The sequence below is a fragment of the Haliaeetus leucocephalus genome, unplaced genomic scaffold, assembly GCF_000737465.1.
Source record: "Haliaeetus leucocephalus isolate CR32 unplaced genomic scaffold, Haliaeetus_leucocephalus-4.0 Scaffold384, whole genome shotgun sequence".
NCBI lineage: Eukaryota > Metazoa > Chordata > Aves > Accipitriformes > Accipitridae > Haliaeetus > Haliaeetus leucocephalus.
Window position 1 is genome coordinate 8,033,416 of NW_010972820.1, and position 19,481 is coordinate 8,052,896.

Consider the following 19,481-nt stretch of genomic DNA (forward strand, 5'->3'; position numbering starts at 1 on the left):
CGTGAGCGGCCCCGCGACTTCCCGAGTTAACGATACCGCTTTCCCCTAGTCAGCCGGGCTTCAGCGCGCTGCCTGGCGAAGCGCGTTACGCTGCGGCTGCATCGGGAGCTTGGCGGGCGGCGAGTGCGGTAGTGTCTGCCAAAGCTTTTACTGGGCTTTAGGATGCCTGAAGGGACCTTTTTTCCCCCTTAAGGATCCTCCGATGCGTAACAACAGCTGAGCTCTACGCAAGTTTATGGGGAAGTAGGTTTTGTTAACTTGAGGCTTAGGTTAGAGGCGGAGGTCTCTTTTCTTCAGTGAGAGCTATTCGTCCTCCGCCCGCCTGACGAAAGTGTGAGAATTCAGTAGTCGTCAGGTGGGTCCCAGAGGTCTGAAAGTCAGTCAGCACATCTCGGAGGACTCATAAGTGTTCGCATACACACGCTGTATTGCGATTGTGCGATATTTATACATCCTAAGCAAAACGGACAAGCACTACACTTAGTACTATAGTTGTATATGTTTTATTTGATATTGGTCTAACGCTTTAAATCTATGTAGATTGTTTTTTATAACCAACATACTACTATTTTTAAAAAGTTGTCGGAGCAAATCCAGCGGCTTTAGGGATAGTTCTTCAACATCCATGTTAAAGGGAAGATAGTCCTTATATATGTTATTTGAGGACATCTGCGAGGGTGGGCAGCCATCACTGAATTGATTTATAATCTTGTTTTTATGATCACTGGTTTATAGTTTTTATTTGGTTTTGTGATTTGCTTTCCACAATTTTGTGAATTCTTTTAATTAAGGAAAAGGTACAAGTAGTATTTGTGTAAAGTTGCAATTTTGCTGATAAAGTTTTCTGTCTTTTTCTACTTTCATATGTAGGTCAGATTGTTAAATGGGGTGTGCATGGAAATAGTACAAGTAATCTTATTTCAGAATAATGTCACAGGCATGTATGCAAAAAAGCAGAATTCTAGTTCCAACTCTGATGATTCTCTAGAAGCTTAAATTCTGCTTCATACTGCCAGAATGAATGGACTGCAAGAAGGCTAAAGAGGGGTTCAGTGATACATCTAAGGTCATACAATGAGACAAAGATGGGAGGACAGTCCAAGTCCTTGTTCTTGTATCTTGGCTGCAAACTGCCTTTTCTGATTTAAACTGCTCATTTCAGCAGGTATGGGGTTTTTTTGGTTTTTTTTTTTCCATTTGTATTCCATGATATTGGCCTAACATTTTCAATTTGTGCAGGTAACTTAGCCCTCCCTCCCCCCCCGTATGGTTGGTTGGATGGACTTTGATTTTCTAAGCGTTCTATTAAGCATTGGAAAGTAAATAATTCTTTTCAGATGGCCTCCTCTCCCACTTTTCTCATCAAGCATTGTAAAATATTTCAAAAGGAGCAATTGTTTGGTGTTATTATAGGACTATAAATGTATTTTCTGCTTTATAACCAACACATGATCTCTTTCCTGAGAAGCTTACATGCCAAGTCTTTTTTCTTCTGCAGGTTTATGCATGTGCTTAACTTATCAAAATCCTTGTACACTATGGGGCAGTTTACCTATTTGAGACTGATTCTGCAAACCTTGCACATATATGTAATAAAAGATGAGACAAGAGAACATTATTATTATCTGTAGGTACTAGCATGCAAAAAACGTGTCTTTTCTGATATTTTGCTACCTTCATGCCCGTTTCTCTGCAGAGAAATGACCTTTGGAGCTACAAGACTGTACCATTGCCCTTCCCCATCACTGTGGTATCATCTAAAAAGGAAAGATTTTGCAGCAGTTCCATTATCAGCTTAATTATGAGTTTAGCGAGGTCTCTCATACCACCATCTGCCTGTTGATAAAAGTGCCTTCTAACTTCAGAGTCCTTTTCTTCTGTCACAGCAGCTGTGTTTCATAGGCCGTTTTAGCAGCTTTACGTTAAGGTTTTGGGGGTTTGAAGCAGTTTGGCTTCATAGTGACCCAAACTAATATTCAGAACTTCAGTTTGGATTGTTGAAAACAGGACAATTTTTAAAAGTTACTTTCTATTACCTTTTTTTTCTCTGCCCTCCCCCCCTCCAAATTCCGGTGTTTGTGAAAAGCTCTCAAGGCAGAATTCTGTCTGCAGAGCAGTAATGAAACAGATGTGATTCCTGTATGTTGCCTTAACAATGGTTTAGCAGAAGCTGTTCCAGCTTCTTGATTGTGACTGTCAGCAAAGATGGCAGTTGGGTGATTTTAGGGTTGTTAACTTTGGGGCAGTTGTAACCTCCATGAGTTTGGTTTAGATGTGGTTCTTGGACAACTATTAGATAGAAATATTTTTTATCTTTAAGACAAACAGTAATTAACCATTACAGCAAAGCATCATAGGAAACGGTTAATTCTCCATCTCTTATGTCTTCAGAATATATTTTCTTGAAAATATACTGTAATCAACACAATTCTTGAGTGTAGTTCAGGGGTAATTAGATAAATTTAACTTCCCTTATACTTAGAAAGGTCAATGTTGTCTTCCAGCCTTAATCTCCATGAATGAAAACTGTTTCTGATCATTCCCATGAGGGAGTGGTTTGAAGCATACATACAGCATGAGGGTTAAAGGTAATTTTTTTTTTCATCAGTCCCCTGAAGTGCTTTTTTCAACTTTGTTTCCAGAATTAATAATACACATTTTCATGTGTACTGTGAGTGACCCTCTAGTGAGTTGAATATTGTAATCTGAAGCATGACTTCCTTTTGCAATAAAAGGAGTTCAGTTCCATTTGTTTGATCTTTGCTTCTTTAGCTGGTTATTATCTATCTGTCATGGTTTTTCTTTTTCACCCTATTAAAGGTCTACAAATCTAATCATGTGTTTAAAAGATGTTTAGTTCGAAGGCAGTAAGAGATCTTGCAGACCAAATTTGAATTCATCTGTGGAAGTACAATAGTTTTTCTCTCCCAGAAGTGAATAATCATCTTAAATTCACATGAAAGCTTTTTGTGCTACTTGAAATCTTATAGATTAATAAATTCAAAGGTGTCAGTTTCTGCAGTCATGGAAAGATAGCGAAGATGAAATTAATGTCAGGGAAACCCAGGTTCTTTTCCTAGGCCCTGAAATATGGGGGAGACAAGGACCTGCTAGGATTTTTGTCATGGGAGTTATCTTCTGACGGATTTTAAACATCACAGTTCAAAACTTTGCATAATGAAATCCAACTGCTAGGAAAAAATATAAGGATTACCAGGGCGAGTGGTGTTTATCTCAGTTACAGTTCTGTGCTCTCAACCTCCTGGCTGCTGTCAAGATCAGTTTTTGATATGCCACAACCTAGCTTCCATTTCAGATTGTCTTCTTATATAAATAACTCTAGTGCCTGCCTCAGCTGTGACTGTTGCTTTCGTAAGTGGTGTCATTGAAACTTGAACGCCTTCTTCCGGTGTCATCTCAGACATCAGTTCTAAGTGGCAGTAGGAAAACATGACAACATACTGATTAGTTTTTCAATTTGCTGTTCTTTTTCCAGAGCAGAAGTTCCCTGGGCTTAAGAACACTTTTTCTTTTAATGTAGACACTTATCTTTGCAGTGGTAAATTAATGCCAGTTTACTGAAGGTGTCTTAAGTTCCCCACTTTAAAGGAATTTTTTATAATTTCAGACTGGCATTTTCATTAGGCATTTATACATTAACAAGTTTTTTTGGCTTTGGTGAGATTTTCCCCTCAGATTTCTCCAAGGCAGGACTTTTCTGTGTGTATCACAGTAGGTCTTCACTGCAGCTTGGTCTGTTATCCTTGGATAGACGAGCAGAAAGGCAAATGCAAACAGCTAATTTTATGGCTTGAAATAGAGATTACACTTAAATATGTTAGGAGCAGAAATTTAATAAAAAGTTGCAACCTGGTGGCAACTCTTGAAGAAGCCTGGGAATGCCAGGCTAAATGTGCTAACATCCAACACTGTCCTGCTCCCTGGAGGTGGGAAAGATGGGTTATGGGTAAACGCATGTCTGTAGTTTTTACACTGTTCTATGTAAAACTAGATGAATAATGAATTGACATTGCGCTTTTCTATAGTCGTATCTAGAACACTACATAGAGGTAGAAGATGCTTTTTCTGTGTGTGACACTTAAAAGATTTCAGAAGGGAACTAATAAAAATTGAGTTCATGTAATACAAAGATAATGAAACAGGAAGAGATAAATTTAAAACCATCTTTTGCAATATGGAGGAGAAGGCTGTAGGACTATGATTAATGTGGTGAATCATGGGTGATTCCTATTCTAACAGTAGTTTCCTTGATGTAAAATTATGGAAGGTAATTGCCTTGGTATTCCTCTGCTATATATTAAAATTTCTGAAATTTCCTTTTGTTTACCAGTTTGGGAATAGGTTACTATAGAAGCATAGTTGTGTGAATGATTTTATAATTGGTCTCACAAAATGAAGGTTAGAAGGGAAGACCCACATTTTTTTCTGTCTCTTAGGGTAGTTTACCACTTGAACAGCTGTCTTCTGCCGATTTACCTCTAAAACCCCTATATGCTTTAAGAGCATATGCCTTTGTTTAGCAGCTACAAGTTTGAGTTTATCACTTAACAGTTACTGGGTGTCTCCTGGTACTGTGTTACAGTGTATCCCCATCATACTTAAATCCCAGCATTCAATGTTATTTTAGGAGAACTGTGAGTGATTTGTCCCTTGACACCCTCTGTCATCACTTATGCGTACTCTCCATCTCCATCATTTGTTAATGGCAGAGTACTTTCTTTCACTCCTAGAATGGTTAGCTGTAGGTACGTGTAATCTGAGACAAAAAACATGCTTCTGAGCAGTCCTACTGGTGTGCTTTGTCCATGGCCAGGCAGGTCATGAGCTACAAACCTTTTCTTATCCTAAATCAGCTTTTATTTGTTTTTTTCTCCATTCTTAGGGTAAGGAGTAGGAACTGGTGGCTTTATAGATATAATGGTACAATAGGGGACTGGCTGTCCCTCACACTGGAGCTCTTGGAGCCATCAAGCTCTACGTGTTGTGAAGGCACAGATAGTTTAGAGGTGCAGATCACAGGACTGAGGTTAACTTTATGTGGGAGTGGAAAGGTGGAAAACAAGACGAAAAAACTTTGAGATAATCTGTGCCTTTCCCCCTTCCCTTTGGAGGTGGGTCAGGTATTGCTGAGCTGTGTCTGACAGATTTTTGTCAAATTTATTTTTAAAATTCACTCCCCATCAAGGAAAGTTTTCCAATTTCTAGACTATTAATTGATTTCACTGCCTTAATTACAGTTATTAAGGTAACTGTGTAAATACAGTTTATTTCCTTTTCTCAGTACCCTGTGTGTATCTGGAAATAGCTATGTGATTTTCTTTAGTCTTCTCTAAAGGTTTTACTCAAATTTTTGCAATAACAGACTTTGAACTTTACTCTCTTTATGTGATCTCTCTAGCTAGGGATGAGCTAATTACTTTTAATTCAGAGCAGTAACTCAATTCCTTCAGGGCAGGAGAATTTGTTGTAATTATTGGCTGCAGATGTAAACAGTGACTGCCTTGCTTTGGAGAAACTAAGGTGTTACTTGTAATAAATAAACATAATTTGATCTAATTGTTCAGTTTTATCCTTTTTTAGAACTATATTAATTTCATTTTTCTTATAACAATTTAAAACTTTTCTTGTGCCTATTACAACTTCTCTGTGGGTTGTGACCCATGGTTTAACAAATAGTTCTTTAAATCATCTTCTACTCTCCCATTTAGTTCATACCTCTCATGAAATATGATGTGAAAATTGAGAAGTGTGTTCCAGGGCAGACTATAGCAGTATTGAGTAAAACTGTTTTTTTTTCATGTGTGCTTATATTGCCCCTCATATATATACATCGGAGTACTTGTGGCTCTTTATTTTATTGTATTTTTTTTCTCCGATAGTGTTAATGATGGTGTCTCACTGTCAGTTTGTGATCCGGTGTAGTCCCCAGATCCTTTTCTACAGAGCTGCTTTTTAGCTGGTCATTCCCCCTCTTTTAAGTTCAGTTATTTATTTGCCCTAAGCACCATATTTTGTCCCTGTTGAATTGCATCCTATTTGTATTAGAGTCTTTGTCCAGTTTATCAGAATTGCTTTGCCTTCCAGGGTGGGTGCAGCCCCCTCCTGACTTGCTGTTACCTGTGTTCCTAGTGCATGTACTTTATTTTGTCATATACAGGTCATGAATGGAAATTCTGGATTGCACCAAGCTGAGATTCTAAGCCCTCTCTGAAACTCTACTGCAAATATACACCTAGTTTAACTGTAGTAATTATTCATTACATAGTTTTTCTAGCTGTTTTTATACCTGCTCAAAAGGAATTTCATTTGCAATTTACTTTCCTGCTTTATATATGAGAATGCTATGTGACCCAATGACAAAACAGTTACTGCAATTAAGATATTTTTTCCTTTACCCACTAAGCATGTTACCTGGTCAGGGAGGTAAACTTGCTGTTCCTGAGGAGCTGGTGTTGCCCTTTATTTGTGATGTTATTACCTTGTTAAGTTCTTTATTTAAAAAAAAACAACAAACAACAACCAAACCCCATCTGTTTGTACTTGTTCCAGTATTTTTGAATGTTTTGAAGTTGTGTTGACTGACCTATGAATTTCTGGATTTGCCTTTCTCTCCTTTTTAAAGACAAAAAATGTTTCATTTTCCTAGTGTTTTGAAACCTCACCTGCCTTCAGTGAGGCCATTGTGTTGCTTAGGAAACTTAACCTAAAGCATTTAGGGATGAATTTCCTTAGATCTCACAATGTTCAAAATATCTAACTATGTAGTCTATGATATGCATTTTTCCTACTCAAATCTGTTTCTTTTATTGTTGCTACAAATTGTGTTACACATGATTATACTTAGCCTTTTAAATGACAATGCAAGCAAAGAAGATATTAAACACCTTTTCAATATAGTCCATTGTTAGATTTCTGATCTTACCAATTTAGCAAGCCTTCTTTGTAATCTTTATGTTCTTTGCTTTCCTAGCTATATCTCATCTTGTGCCTGGCAATTCTGACTTTTTTTTTAAAATGTAATTTAAACAGAATTCCTACTTGGGCACAGCCTTGTCTCTTCTACACGGAAGATAATGCCAGCAGAGCAGGCTGTGGCATTGCAGGGCTTCACAGCTATTGCCTTGCTTACTGTGGTTTTTGACTCTTTAAATTTGCTTACAAAACTCCTGTTTTGGTGTCCACACTAAAGGTGTTTACTACTAAAGTGAGAAGTTGATTTAGTGAAAAACAATGGCGTAACATACTCTAGTGGTTGTATAGGTAAGTGATGCATATATGTCTTTGCGTAAAATATTAAGAAAGTGTGTTGTCTATGAATATAAGAGGATGCTTTTCAGAACTTCTCTATTAATAATCTACTTTTCATTTTACAGCATACACAGCTCAGGCAGATGAGAAGACAGTCCCTGGTCCTCCTACAGATTCTAATGCCAGAGCCTTATTGGTTTGCAGTGGACCTTTAGAACATTATGACTTTCTGATTAAGCAAGAAGAGCTGAGGAATGATAAGCAACAAAGAATAGTTGTGCAGCACCTGCAGAAGCTGCATGAGAGCCTTAAAGGCTACAGCATCAGTTCAAAAAATCTTCTCTCAAAGGTGAGGTTTATAACGATAGAAATATTTTTTTTTTTATATTTATATTTGCTTATAAGAATGTGCTTAAAAATACATAAATTTCTGTCATTAACACGAGTCTTATTTTTGCAGCTGGGCATTTACAGATAGATCATTGTTTGTGTTTGGATCTCTGTTCTTTCTTTTTTGGTTTGTAAAATTCCAGTGGCACTCTAGAAGCAACCAAATTAAATATTATTGAAATCATGCTCTAAGAAAATCTGATATGATTTTGGTTGTGTCCACTGTCTGCCTTTCCTAAAATGTCATTTGGCTGTAGGAGAGAGGGGCATAGACCAGGTTTTAACTCTCAAGCACTGGTGTAACACGTGTGTGTTTGGGTTACTCATGCTGAATGTTGATGTTTTGTGTTCTAACAGATCTTCCATGAATGTAAGTGAAATTAGCCAGCAGAGTCTAAATAATCCAAGCTAAATAACTTAGCTTTGCAGAACATTATAATATAGATCAGACATGACTTTTTAAAATAAGAAGTCCATTGTCTCCGGTGTTGTTAGTCTCCAGCTGAGGTAAGGAAAGAAGGCAGAGATGTGATCTGCACCCCAGTTGTGTTTTTGGGGGCATTACAGCTCCTTTTCAAAGTATTAACAAAAATTCAGACATATCCCTGTTGCACAGTGCCTTAGCAACCATAGTGCCTTAGCATTAGTAATGCTAAGAGCCTGCTGTTACAGCTCTGTAACTTCCCTGAAGCTGTTGAAGCAGTGTCTTCCAGAGCCTCTGTGACAGTATTTTTCACGTCTTGTTCCCATGCTGTTATTTTCAGATTGTTGCTCTTGTGGCCTTGCACCTGCAAATCTTGATAATGTTATTATGGCAGGTTGTCGTGGGAAGCAACTAGAACTGGTGTGAGAATCCCCCCTCAGCTTTCTGTGCCTCTTGTTTTGTAGATTTGAGTTTATATCCCAGAAAACCAAACATAGCGCCCAGCAAAGTAGATAAGACATTTAATTACTAAGTAAATATTAGGCAATCATAGATGTGCACAGAAGCTGAACAACCAGTGAATATGCTTCATTTGCACCTGATTAACATACTCCAGTCAGCACAAATAGTCATAAACATGGTGAAGGGAAGCAATAAAAATAGGGCATTTGACTGAGTCTGATGATAAAAGTATAGTGCTGGGAAAAAAGCATAGCAAAATATTCATTGCCATCAACATCTTCACTTTCCCTGCCTGCACTGGAGAGGTACCTCCCTACCCCTAAGAGGAGAATGTCTGGAAGCTGTCACTGCTCTTCCCAGCCAGCCTCCGAGTGTTTCTCTTTTTCTTTCTCTTGCACTACTTTTGTTTTTATTTTTTGTCAGAAGTAACTTTCATATTTACAGTCAAGGTATGCTGTCAGTTGCAGACCTTGCTAATAAATCTCCATGTCAGCCTTTCTCAGCATCTGTTATGCAACACACCTCATCTCATGGGCATAAATCTAAATATCTAACTCTATTGAACTTGCTACCTAACCATATACTCCCCGTTACAACCCCAAATTCTCCTATTACCTGGCACAAATACTGTATTTTGTTTGCATGGCAAGCCTAAATGACCAGGGAAGCCAAAACCTACAGGGCTCAAGTGCCTTTAAATGACATGCTGTCCTCTGCCCTTTAGGTACCAAATGACAAGTTACTACTTTAAGGCTCTTGCAATGTATATTAGCTTCAAGGCATGAAAAACATAGAGAAGAGTCGGTGGTATGAAAACAAGTATTATACCTGTAAACAGCCTGTTACGCCTGTAAACGTGCCTGTTTCAAATAGGCAAGTATGGTGGGGTGCAGAGCATTGGGACACGTGCTTGCCTATCAGAATGCCTCCAACATCCGTTGAATGCTTTGAACTCATATATGTAGCTGGAGATCATGCATTTGCTAATCCTGTCCTTGACTGGAAATGCTATAAATGTCTCCCTGCTTCCAGATGAAAGGAAGCAGACTAAATACCTAAGAAGGAGCTCTTTTTTTGTTGAGATACAGTGAGAAGAAACCTGAATGGGAAATAATTCCATGGAGCAGAAGTCAGGCAGGTAAATAATTCCATGGAGCAGAAGTCAGGCAGTCTGGAAGGAAAAATGTAAGAGTGGTAAAGTACAGGAAGTAAGGCAAGACTGCTCCAAGAGGTCAATGAGCGTGTCTTTGGAAGTTCTGTTCTGGAAGCAGTTGACCCGATCATCACTATGGGTCCCTTCCAACTTCCGATATTCTATGACCCAGCTTTAAACAGGGGGTTTGGTCACATGATCCCCTGAAGTCCCTGCCAACCTCAATCATTCAATGATTCTAACTTTGATATGGCAATTGGAGCCAAACAGTTGTTTGGGGTATATTTTTGCCTGCTCTGGCTGGTCAGTCAGCTCATCACATTACTTAGCCTTTTTACTTTTGGTATTTCTTTAATTAAAATTACTAAAAACATAAAACCAGTGTAAAAAATGATATAGTCTGAAAATTGTATGTTTATGGTATTTTTAAACATTTGTATTGTATGTGAGTGCGTGCCTATGGATCCATGTTGCCTTGATGCCTTTGTAGGGTAACTCTTGAGTCTGAACAAACCTCCTGATTCAATTTGGTCAAGTATCAAATAAAAAATAGAAATTCCCTCTTTCAAAAATGGTTATTGCTTATCTTTGGTATCCAAAGCAATATGGCAGTGTGCCTGAATGAGAGAGCTGTTTTTGCGTAAGTGTAAGGAGATCGAGCTGGATTCATCTTGCCAAACTACTTCTCTAAGTGTAATCGAGCAGGCCAGAGTTTTGTATCTTGAGGATGCTCAATGTGAAAAGTTTGTTTTTTCATCTGTCTGGGCTTCTTTTTCAGCTTTGGTATTGGGCTTGTAATCTTTTAAATTACCAGTCACAAAATTGTCTTTAGACACTGTACCTGGGCTGTAAAAGAGGAAGTCACTCAAAAGGAAGCCAGTTACCTGGCTTGCTCCTGCATTATCTTTGGACATACTGCCATTCTTTTATTTGTTTTCGTTCTTTAGAAAAAATGTTATGATAAAGGTGTTGGTCTTACTGTCAAACCCGAGGATCAGTAGGCTACAGCGTTTTGATCTTTTCTGGTAAACTGTTTTGGGCATTTGGATATTCAGTTCTAAAAGTGCTGCCTTTGAGAATAGTTTTGAGACCCGACTTGTGTTAACTGGTGTGCCCTGCATCATTATAGTTGTTAGAGCAGGTGTCTTGTAATGGCTTTGTAGATCAAGCATTATGTGGGTTTGTTATTTACTGTTTCTTTGATTGGGAAGCATGAATAGGGAAGAAAGTCTCTATTGCAGAGAACAAATACTAATCTTATTCTATTTAGGAAATTGTGATGCTACTTTGTCCCTGTATAACAGAGCTAATCGCAGTAAAGCCAGCCTGACTGACGCTTTCTTAGAAGGAAAAAGTCAAATGCCATTTTTTAGGTTGAGAACATGGTTTTCACTAGTTCATTTAAAGCACTCCTCTCTTTCATTTAACATTACTTCAATTCCATGCTTTAATTTTAAACCAGCTTTTAAAAATCATTGCATGGCTCGCTGATACCTGGGAACTAATGCCACAGTCAGTGAGAAGCAGCTCTAGAACTATTTGCTATTGGGATAAGTGTTGCAGTTTGAGGTTTTTCTTCTAGGGCTTTGTATCTCTGTGGAAATCTTAAGAAGATTGATAACCAGGTTGAGCACTATAGTGCCGTACATCAAAACCAGAAAAGGAGGAGAGCAGTGAGTTTTGTGTAAATCTGTTAAAGCCTGCTAGCTTGTGTAATTAAATCAAATCATACCACGATTTACAACAGAGGAGAAGTCAAAACAATTTTGTTTCTCTTCTGCTCTCTTTGAGGAAATTATTTGCCAGTTCAGACAGAGCTCCTTTTGAGGTAAAATGAAGCCAAATAAAATATGGTTTAAATTCTAGTGCAGGCCAGGTTTTGCTTCAGCAAAGTTGTAGTCAACTTCCTTAATGAAGGTTTTCCCCAGAATAAGAGTCACAGCTGTGAATAGGTAGTTGGTAAAATCATAGCCATCAAGTACTGTACTACCTGTAGACACTGGTATCATATGCTTGTCATATGTCTGCATCTCTCAAGGAGTTTTCTAAGTAAGGAACATACATGTTTGTTATGATGGATTTTCAGGGCAGGGATGCTGTTGCAAACTTGGTTCCGTTTTGAAGAGTAGAACTAAGGCTTTTCGTGCCAAGAAGAGGTGGTGAATACTGTTCTCTGGAATTGGCCTGGGTTGAATAGGATTTGTGTAGGCTTATGAGTGGAAGTAGTTCACGTAACTAGTAGAAGATGTCTTCAGGAAGTACTAATGATATAGGGTACAGGTAAATCCTGTATTCATGAATAGCTCACTGGCATTTTCCTCCCATGAAGGCCTGGTACTTTGTAACTGAGTATGCTAGGAAGTAAAAGATAAACTTTATGCTATAGATGTTCAATTGTTTTTACGATAAAACGATTGGCATGGGTTTTGCTTTGTTTTGTACTTAATGGGTTTTAATACATGTAAATGAAACAAAATTATGTATTTTAAATTACTTAAGGACTTGTTGGAAAGAAGTCAAACACTTCAATCAGTTACGCATAGTAGTTTGTAGATTGACTTTTTGCTTTTTCAGGAGGTTTCTAGCACCTTGACTAACCTACTTGTAGTATGAAATCTCCTGCATTGAAAAGAATGTACTGGCAGCTTTTTAGAAATAAAAAGTAGTGGTGCCTGGCATTTCAAGCATGCTCATTTTTCCTGGCTCTGTCATTGAAGATAATGTGTTTGGGAGGTTGCAGTGAAGAAAAGCGAGAAGAGAGAGAGAAGCCTGTCTCTGTCAGCCTCTTCTGTAGTCTGATATCCCTTATTTTATTGCTTGATTTCTTCTGTGGTAGAATTGCAGAAGCCTCTTCTAAAATAACAGTTATTCCAGAAACAAAAAAACTTCTTGCACTTCTGAACCATTACAATGGTCTGCTTTGTTTTTAGTTTTGTTCTTCATTTGTCACTTTTTATCTAAATAGTTTTATTCACTAAAAATATGGTAAAAGTAGGATTAGGGAACAAATATTTCTATCAGATACAATACAAGCATTTCAGTGTCTATCCAAGAGACTTGCATTACCTTACAGGCCGTAGCTTTCTCACATCGGTAGTCTGGGGTGAGACACACACCACCAGCCATTTCCTTTATGATAATAAAACTCTGTTTTGTTTTTTTTTTACAATGTAGGTTTTTTGGGGCATCAGCTTAGAATGAATTTGAAGGGAAAAAAATTAGTCTTGCTGCAAACCAAGTAGGCTTCTGTTTTTCAAAATTATTACTCAAATTTGAACAAGGACTTTGATCTTCAACTTGGTGAAAGCATGGCCTTGTACGTTGAGATATTTTGAGATCCTCTCAAATGAAGTTCAAGGCCGTAAGAGTTTGCATAGATGTTTCAGATCTCTAGATTTTCAAAATAATACCAATTGGGACATCTTAAGTGTTGTTGAGTTGCTGTACTAATGACTTGAAATAAGCTCAATTATAAGTGAGGTCATGTTTTGAAAAGAGGTATGAACAATAGTAAACACCATTCAAGACCTTGAAAATGTCTTCAGTTACAACAGCAACCAAAAAGGAGGCCTGAAACAGTGAGAGAAAGAGGCAGTTTTGTTAGTATTTAAAAAAAACCCAGAATGTCTGCTGTTTGGAGACTTGTCTCTTGAGTTCTGCATATTTTAATTAACGACCTTAGTATTGACATGCATTTTCACTTACAAGTTTTTCAAATCAGAGTGTAAATATTCCCAGGAAATTATTTGCTTGCTTCTGGTGTCTGAGGTGGGGAATGTGGGAGAAGGTGGGAAGACGTTGCACATTATTAAAGACATTTAAGAAAGAATAGGAAGTTGTCAGAATGAAGGAGATATTTTGACCGATATAATTCCTTAGATGAGGTAGGATATTGATTGATTAAAGTGCAATTTAAACAAAAAAAGAAAAATCTGATGCAAAGCAAGGCATGCAGTTTTGAAACAGGAATGTGTAAAACATTTTGATGGTAGAGGAGAGAATTCTGTAAGTCTGGGCATGCTAATGTGTGTGTCCTGTTGTGGAATTGTAAATATTTTAGCATATGAATGATTTTCAAAGAAAAATCTGTAAGTCATCTCATCTATAAAAGGAAAAACGGCTCCTGCTGTAGCATGTCCTGATGATAATGAAACTTGGTGAAGCGCTTAAATTATGCTTTCTTAAGTTATTGCAAAGAATGTTATGGGAATTAAGAAACTTGGAGGACTCAAGGGGTTTGACACATTTGTGGTGATGCCCTTGTTTGAAAGGATGTGGTGAGTGTTCAAAACATACGTCTAAGGATTTCAAAATTCTCCCCTTCAAACTGAGACTTTGTGCATCCCTTAAAGTTTTTGGGTTTGTACATTTTAAATATTAGCTTTAACATCCTTAAATCTTATCATTGTTGCAAAAGGAAATTTATTGTCAACCAATTGAACATCATTATACTGAGACCCCAAATATGCCTCAGAATAATATAGAAGTGAGGAGAAGCACATTTCTTTAGTTTGTCTTCCTACATCTCCCACTTTTTTCCCTTTCCTCCTTGAAATAAACAAGACTACTCTTATTTTAGGGTCACTGCAGGATCTTCTGCATTAGATCTCTCCCCCTCCTTCTGTGGAGTGTGTATTTCAATAGGACCAAGATCGGTCTTCTGCTTTCTTTGCCCCCACATACCACTGACTTTCTTGACTGCTTGCTGTGCTCTAAGTTGAACAAACAGCATTGATTGGATTTTATCAGAAATCCTAGTGGAAGTTACTCTTTTTCTTACGCAACTAGCAGGCTTCAGAAGATGAGTGAGAATAATTTAAAAAAAAAAAAAAAATCCATTTTATTATCATGCAGAATAGCTTGAGAATGGTAGGATATCTGAGGTTCAGTATTAAAAGTCCACTGATCAAGTTTCCTTTTTTAAAGTAAAATACATGTTAAAAAAAACCCAACCCAAGAATTTAAAAATAAATTCTTAGTGTTGTACAATACCTGACAGGATTGTGGAAGCAAGTATCCTAAAAGTGTCAATAATGACACTTCTGGCAGAAGTATATGTAAAATATTTCCTACAAACTTCTTTAACTGCTCAAAGAGCATAAGAGTTTTTTTGGCATTCAGTTTGCTTTTAGAGATGGTCAGCTTCAGCAGTATCCATCCATATTTTTTTTTTTTTTAGCAATTAGATATCATTCAAAAATTGCTGTCTTCACAGAAAAACTTAATTGCATTTTTTAAATCAACTGGAAGTTGATTTAGACTTCTGTGGAGCCCAAGTCATTATATTTGTTTCCATTAGCCAAAAAAACCTTTTTCTGTAACATGTTTTCTAGAAGTGGTAAGTACTGGAGTGAGAATAAAATATGCCTAAAAAGACAAGCTTCAAGATGGTTAAACGTAATTAATAAACACTTTACAATGAAAAAAATGGTATAAAATGTAGGTGTTACTAGTTGTTCTGGTTATATAACCTTTATGAAGACAGATAAAGCAGTACTCTAAACATTGATTTGTTTTTCTAGCTTTGTGTCATTCCTCATGAAACTGCAAATCACATTAATGCTGCCTTTTTATGTAATAAATTTAATGTAGTCTTTTATCTTGTTAAAATGACTGTTGTTAATCTCAAATTAAAGATGAAATTCTTATGAATGTCTCTCATTTGGGTTTTTTTCCATTTCTCCTTTCTTCACTGTGTAACTTTGAGCATCAGTAATTTTAATGAGTACAAGCTCTTAAAAAGTACACAGTGAAAAATGTTTGTCAATTAAATTGTCTTGCAATGCTTTCAAAGCACTAGCAAATACTTGCAGCCTTGTCTATTAATGGAATGGTTTCAGAACATCTGAAACCCCGTTCAGCCACAGATTGATGATACAAATTTTTGATTATCCTATTAATATAGCTCTAAATTAAATCTATAAGTGGGTCTTATATAGGCTATGCTTGCATATTTTCTGAATGAACTGATACTATAGGACCTGAGACATTCTCTTTCTGCCTTCTGGTCATATATTTTCTTTAATTAGTGTTTTGCTGCTGACTCCCACATTTCTTTAACATGGCACTGTATTTTGAAAAGTGCTTTAGATTCAAGTTGTTTAGCAATTACCCAGCTCCAAATGAGACCACAGGGTTGCAGCTTTAATTTTCTTCTGTTTTGGCTCAGCTCATAGAACTCGGCAAGTGGAGCACTTGAAAATAACCAAATACTCTTCTGCAGTGTTTTTGTGGATGTCAATTCAGTTTCATGGATTTGATGAGGATTTTGTTAAGGTTTCCATTTTTTTAGAAACTCTTTCTTTTTAGAATTATACTTGGAAGTGGCTATACACAATTCTGAGTGGGGAGGACTGTTTCAAATTGAAAGTCTTGATGTTATTGCAGGTTTTTCCATAAAAATGTGTATTTGAGTAAAACAGAATAAACCATCAGGTGTCATAACATATGTCCTGAGTAATATTAAGAGATTAAAAATTCTTAAGCAGTATTCATTCAAGATAAACATAACTCACTTGAGAAAATTATTAATAGAAGGCATACTTTGAAAATAACCTTTTATATATATGTATATGTGTACACACACATGCATGTGTACATAGGTACATATTTTTGCTGTGACTCCATTGATTTTAATCATGTTTAAAACCAGATGATTCTGCATTTAAGATTCAGAGTGGAGAGAAAGGGGACCTACAATACTCACTGGCTTTGCAATAGTGATTTTCTAAATCCTGATGTTTTATATCTTAAGCAGAGCTGCTTTAATAGGTATATAGTGCATATGTCTATGAATACTACAATTCTGATTAATTTTATATACTTTTTCCTAGGACTGTTTGTTCAAATGGCTTAGTGAGGAAAAGGATTTGTTTTGATGATGATGGATTGGGAAACATTTAATCATTTTATATGTGTTCTGGTAAAAAGGCCTGTGTGCCAGGACTGGGAATGGGGATACTTTCACAATGATCTAAAAAAACACCAACTCAAACCCTGCATGTGTGCTTGGACTCTTTTATAGAATTCGCACAAATACCATGTTAAGATTGCTTACCAATTCTCAGCTAATGATTTATTCGAGGTTAGACTTTGCTAGCTAGTGCTACTTCGGTGGTTAAGTGTAGCTACTTTCTTACTTTACCACAGCAATGTGCTTGCTTTTATTTTACCCCATATTTGTATTTATTCCTTTTCTCTTGATTTGCAGCTCTTTGCAAAAAACAAACCCCCAAAAGGTCTTTATGTCTATGGAGATGTTGGTAAGTTTCAGTTGCATCAATTTAAATGGAATTTTCTCTAAATGCAGGTTTATTAAAATTCTGAAGTGTCTAAAAGCTTTATGTTTATGTAGCATTATTGCTTTAATGAATTTCCAGGATTAGTTTTCTTCCACGTTTTGATGTTATGTAATACAATTATACTTTGAATTCTGGAAGCTGTTGGATTGGACTACATTACCATGTGTAGTTTTTTCAATGTTACCCACTCACTAATATTTGAGAATGCAATTTAAGAATTTGGGAAGTAATTGAGGGGGCCACAGAGGGAATTTATATATTCTAATTGCAACAATGTGGCATGAAAACATACTCACTTTCAAAAGGAAATACTAAGGATGTTTTCTGGATGCATATAGAGCCATTTCTGCAACCTTTGGGCCATGTCTGTATGAATCAAAATTTTAAAATAGAAAAATAAAAATGCAGTTGTTCCAAGTTTTTGAACAGAAAATATAACTGATCTTCACAAACAGTCTGGTCTTGTACTTATTTTGTAGAAGAGTATAGTTTCTTTAGTTCAAAGCTAATGAAAAATCATTATTGTAATCAGTACGTACTGTTCTTAAATTAACTACCTGTTGGGTGGTTTTTTTGTTTTTTTTATCTGAAGGCACAGGAAAAACAATGGTGATGGACATGTTCTATTCTCACTTAGAAGTAGAAAGGAAAAAGAGAGTCCATTTTCATGGCTTCATGCTAGATGTACACCAGAGTAAGTGCAGACGCAGGTATTTACAAGAATTTTATGAAATATGGTATCTATAAAAAAGTCTGTCTCATTCTCGTATTCATATTAATCAGCGTAACTGTAAGTATTTAAGCAAAAAATGTAAAAAATAGGAGAGAAGTTAAAGGATTTTAGCATTGTCTGTCATACCAGAGTAGATATTAATTGCATATTATTTCTCAAGTATCTTTTCTGAAAGATTCTGTATACCTGATTATATAGAAAACTTAGGTGTATATTTAGGATTAAATCCTTATCTGTTTTCCAGTTACCAATTAGCTTATATGCAATCTGAAGAAGGCAATTGCTGAAATTGAAAGAGTAAAGGTTAAATTCAATCTGTATTTTGAATAAGCAATAACTAAATCAGGTATAAATACCAAGGAGAATGAGAACTGTTCTGGTTGACAAACTTAGTAATACTATCAGCAATTTAGAGGAAAAAATAATAGAAGGAAGCTCATCCTAACTTTCAGAAAATTTTCTGACAGGGTGAATAATGCACTTTGTTTTGACAGATACTGTTTTACATATTTTAAAACTTGCTTCTGTTTCTAAATTCTATGACCTTAAAATACTGTGAAATTGTTAAATAATGCTGTAATTTACAAGCATTGTGACACCTGCATTTTTCTTGGGAAGCTTTCATCGGTGTAGACAACTTCTGCCACTTTCAGTGCCCTCTCTTCTATCATTGTTGGGTCACTGTTGAGATTTTCTGTTTCCATTTCTTGTCATTTGTGCTTAATCTTAACAAAGGTAGCTTCTTACTGAGGATCTTTGTTTTCTGAATGTTTGTTTAGTCAGATGGAATACAATCTATGAGACAGTAAATTATGAATGTAATAATCTTACTTTGTACCAGTACCATCATCTTTACATTTAAAAATATAACTGTGTTGCTATGTCTGAGTTCTTTTAACTAAATGCATTCTAAGCATGCCTTCAGAGGATGCAATGCACAGAGCCGTGTCATTGATTTGTAAACATCATAAGGGTTTTTCATACTCAGAGATAAGATTAAGACAGAAAATGCCAAATTACAAAGTGAAACTGAAACTAAGATCATGAATTGGAGCAAGAGAAAACTGTAATTTTTATCAGTTTTTAAAAGATAAAGTATAGGTGTGTAGCTTTCAAGGGTTCTTTGATTTTTGTTTTACATATTTCTAAACAAGAAAATATGAATCGCAGAATCCTGAGCTTTTAATGGTTGCCTGGATGTGGTTGAAAATTGTTTTGCCCTCTTGAAATTGGACTAAATTGGAAGCTTTCTTATTTTTACTGGACTGGGTTACTTTTTATTTGGTAGCTAAATAATTTTGTTCTCCGTGTCTTAGAAAAAGCAATAAGAAACATTTGTTCTTTTCTGTTTTATCAACTGAGGAATACATCGACTTAAGCAGAGCTTGCCAAAAAGAAAGGCAGGATTTATGGCCAAATCATATGACCCAATTGCACCAGTAGCAGAGGAAATAAGCGAAGAGGCTGCTCTCTTATGTTTTGATGAATTTCAGGTAAGAAGTCAGAGATTACTGCTGCACTTCAAGGGAAACATCATAAAATTACTTTTGATCTTAAAATATGACACTTGTTACTGCCAATATAGTGTTTGAATCACTGGCCAGTAGTGAACTATAGAAGTTGAAGTGTAGAAGTCATTTCACAGTTTTGAAGATGGTGTTTGTTTTCTTTTTCCAGGAGATAAGATGCAAGTTGGGGGTGTAAGTCCCCTTGTAGTGCTTTCATTTACCAGTCTGGTTACTGGTCATA

The 19,481-nt window shown here is 36.4% G+C and overlaps 1 protein-coding gene across 1 annotated transcript in view; it reads left to right on the top strand.

The window, feature by feature from the left end:
* Positions 1–19,481, top strand: part of LACE1 (lactation elevated 1) — a 68,520-nt gene that overhangs the window by 615 nt on the left and 48,424 nt on the right. Inside the window, exons 2-5 of the mRNA XM_010573452.1 lie at positions 7,395–7,618; positions 16,909–16,960; positions 17,592–17,693; positions 19,095–19,225. Coding sequence (XP_010571754.1) covers positions 7,395–7,618; positions 16,909–16,960; positions 17,592–17,693; positions 19,095–19,225 — 509 coding nt within the window. The remainder of the gene's footprint in view (positions 1–7,394; positions 7,619–16,908; positions 16,961–17,591; positions 17,694–19,094; positions 19,226–19,481) is intronic.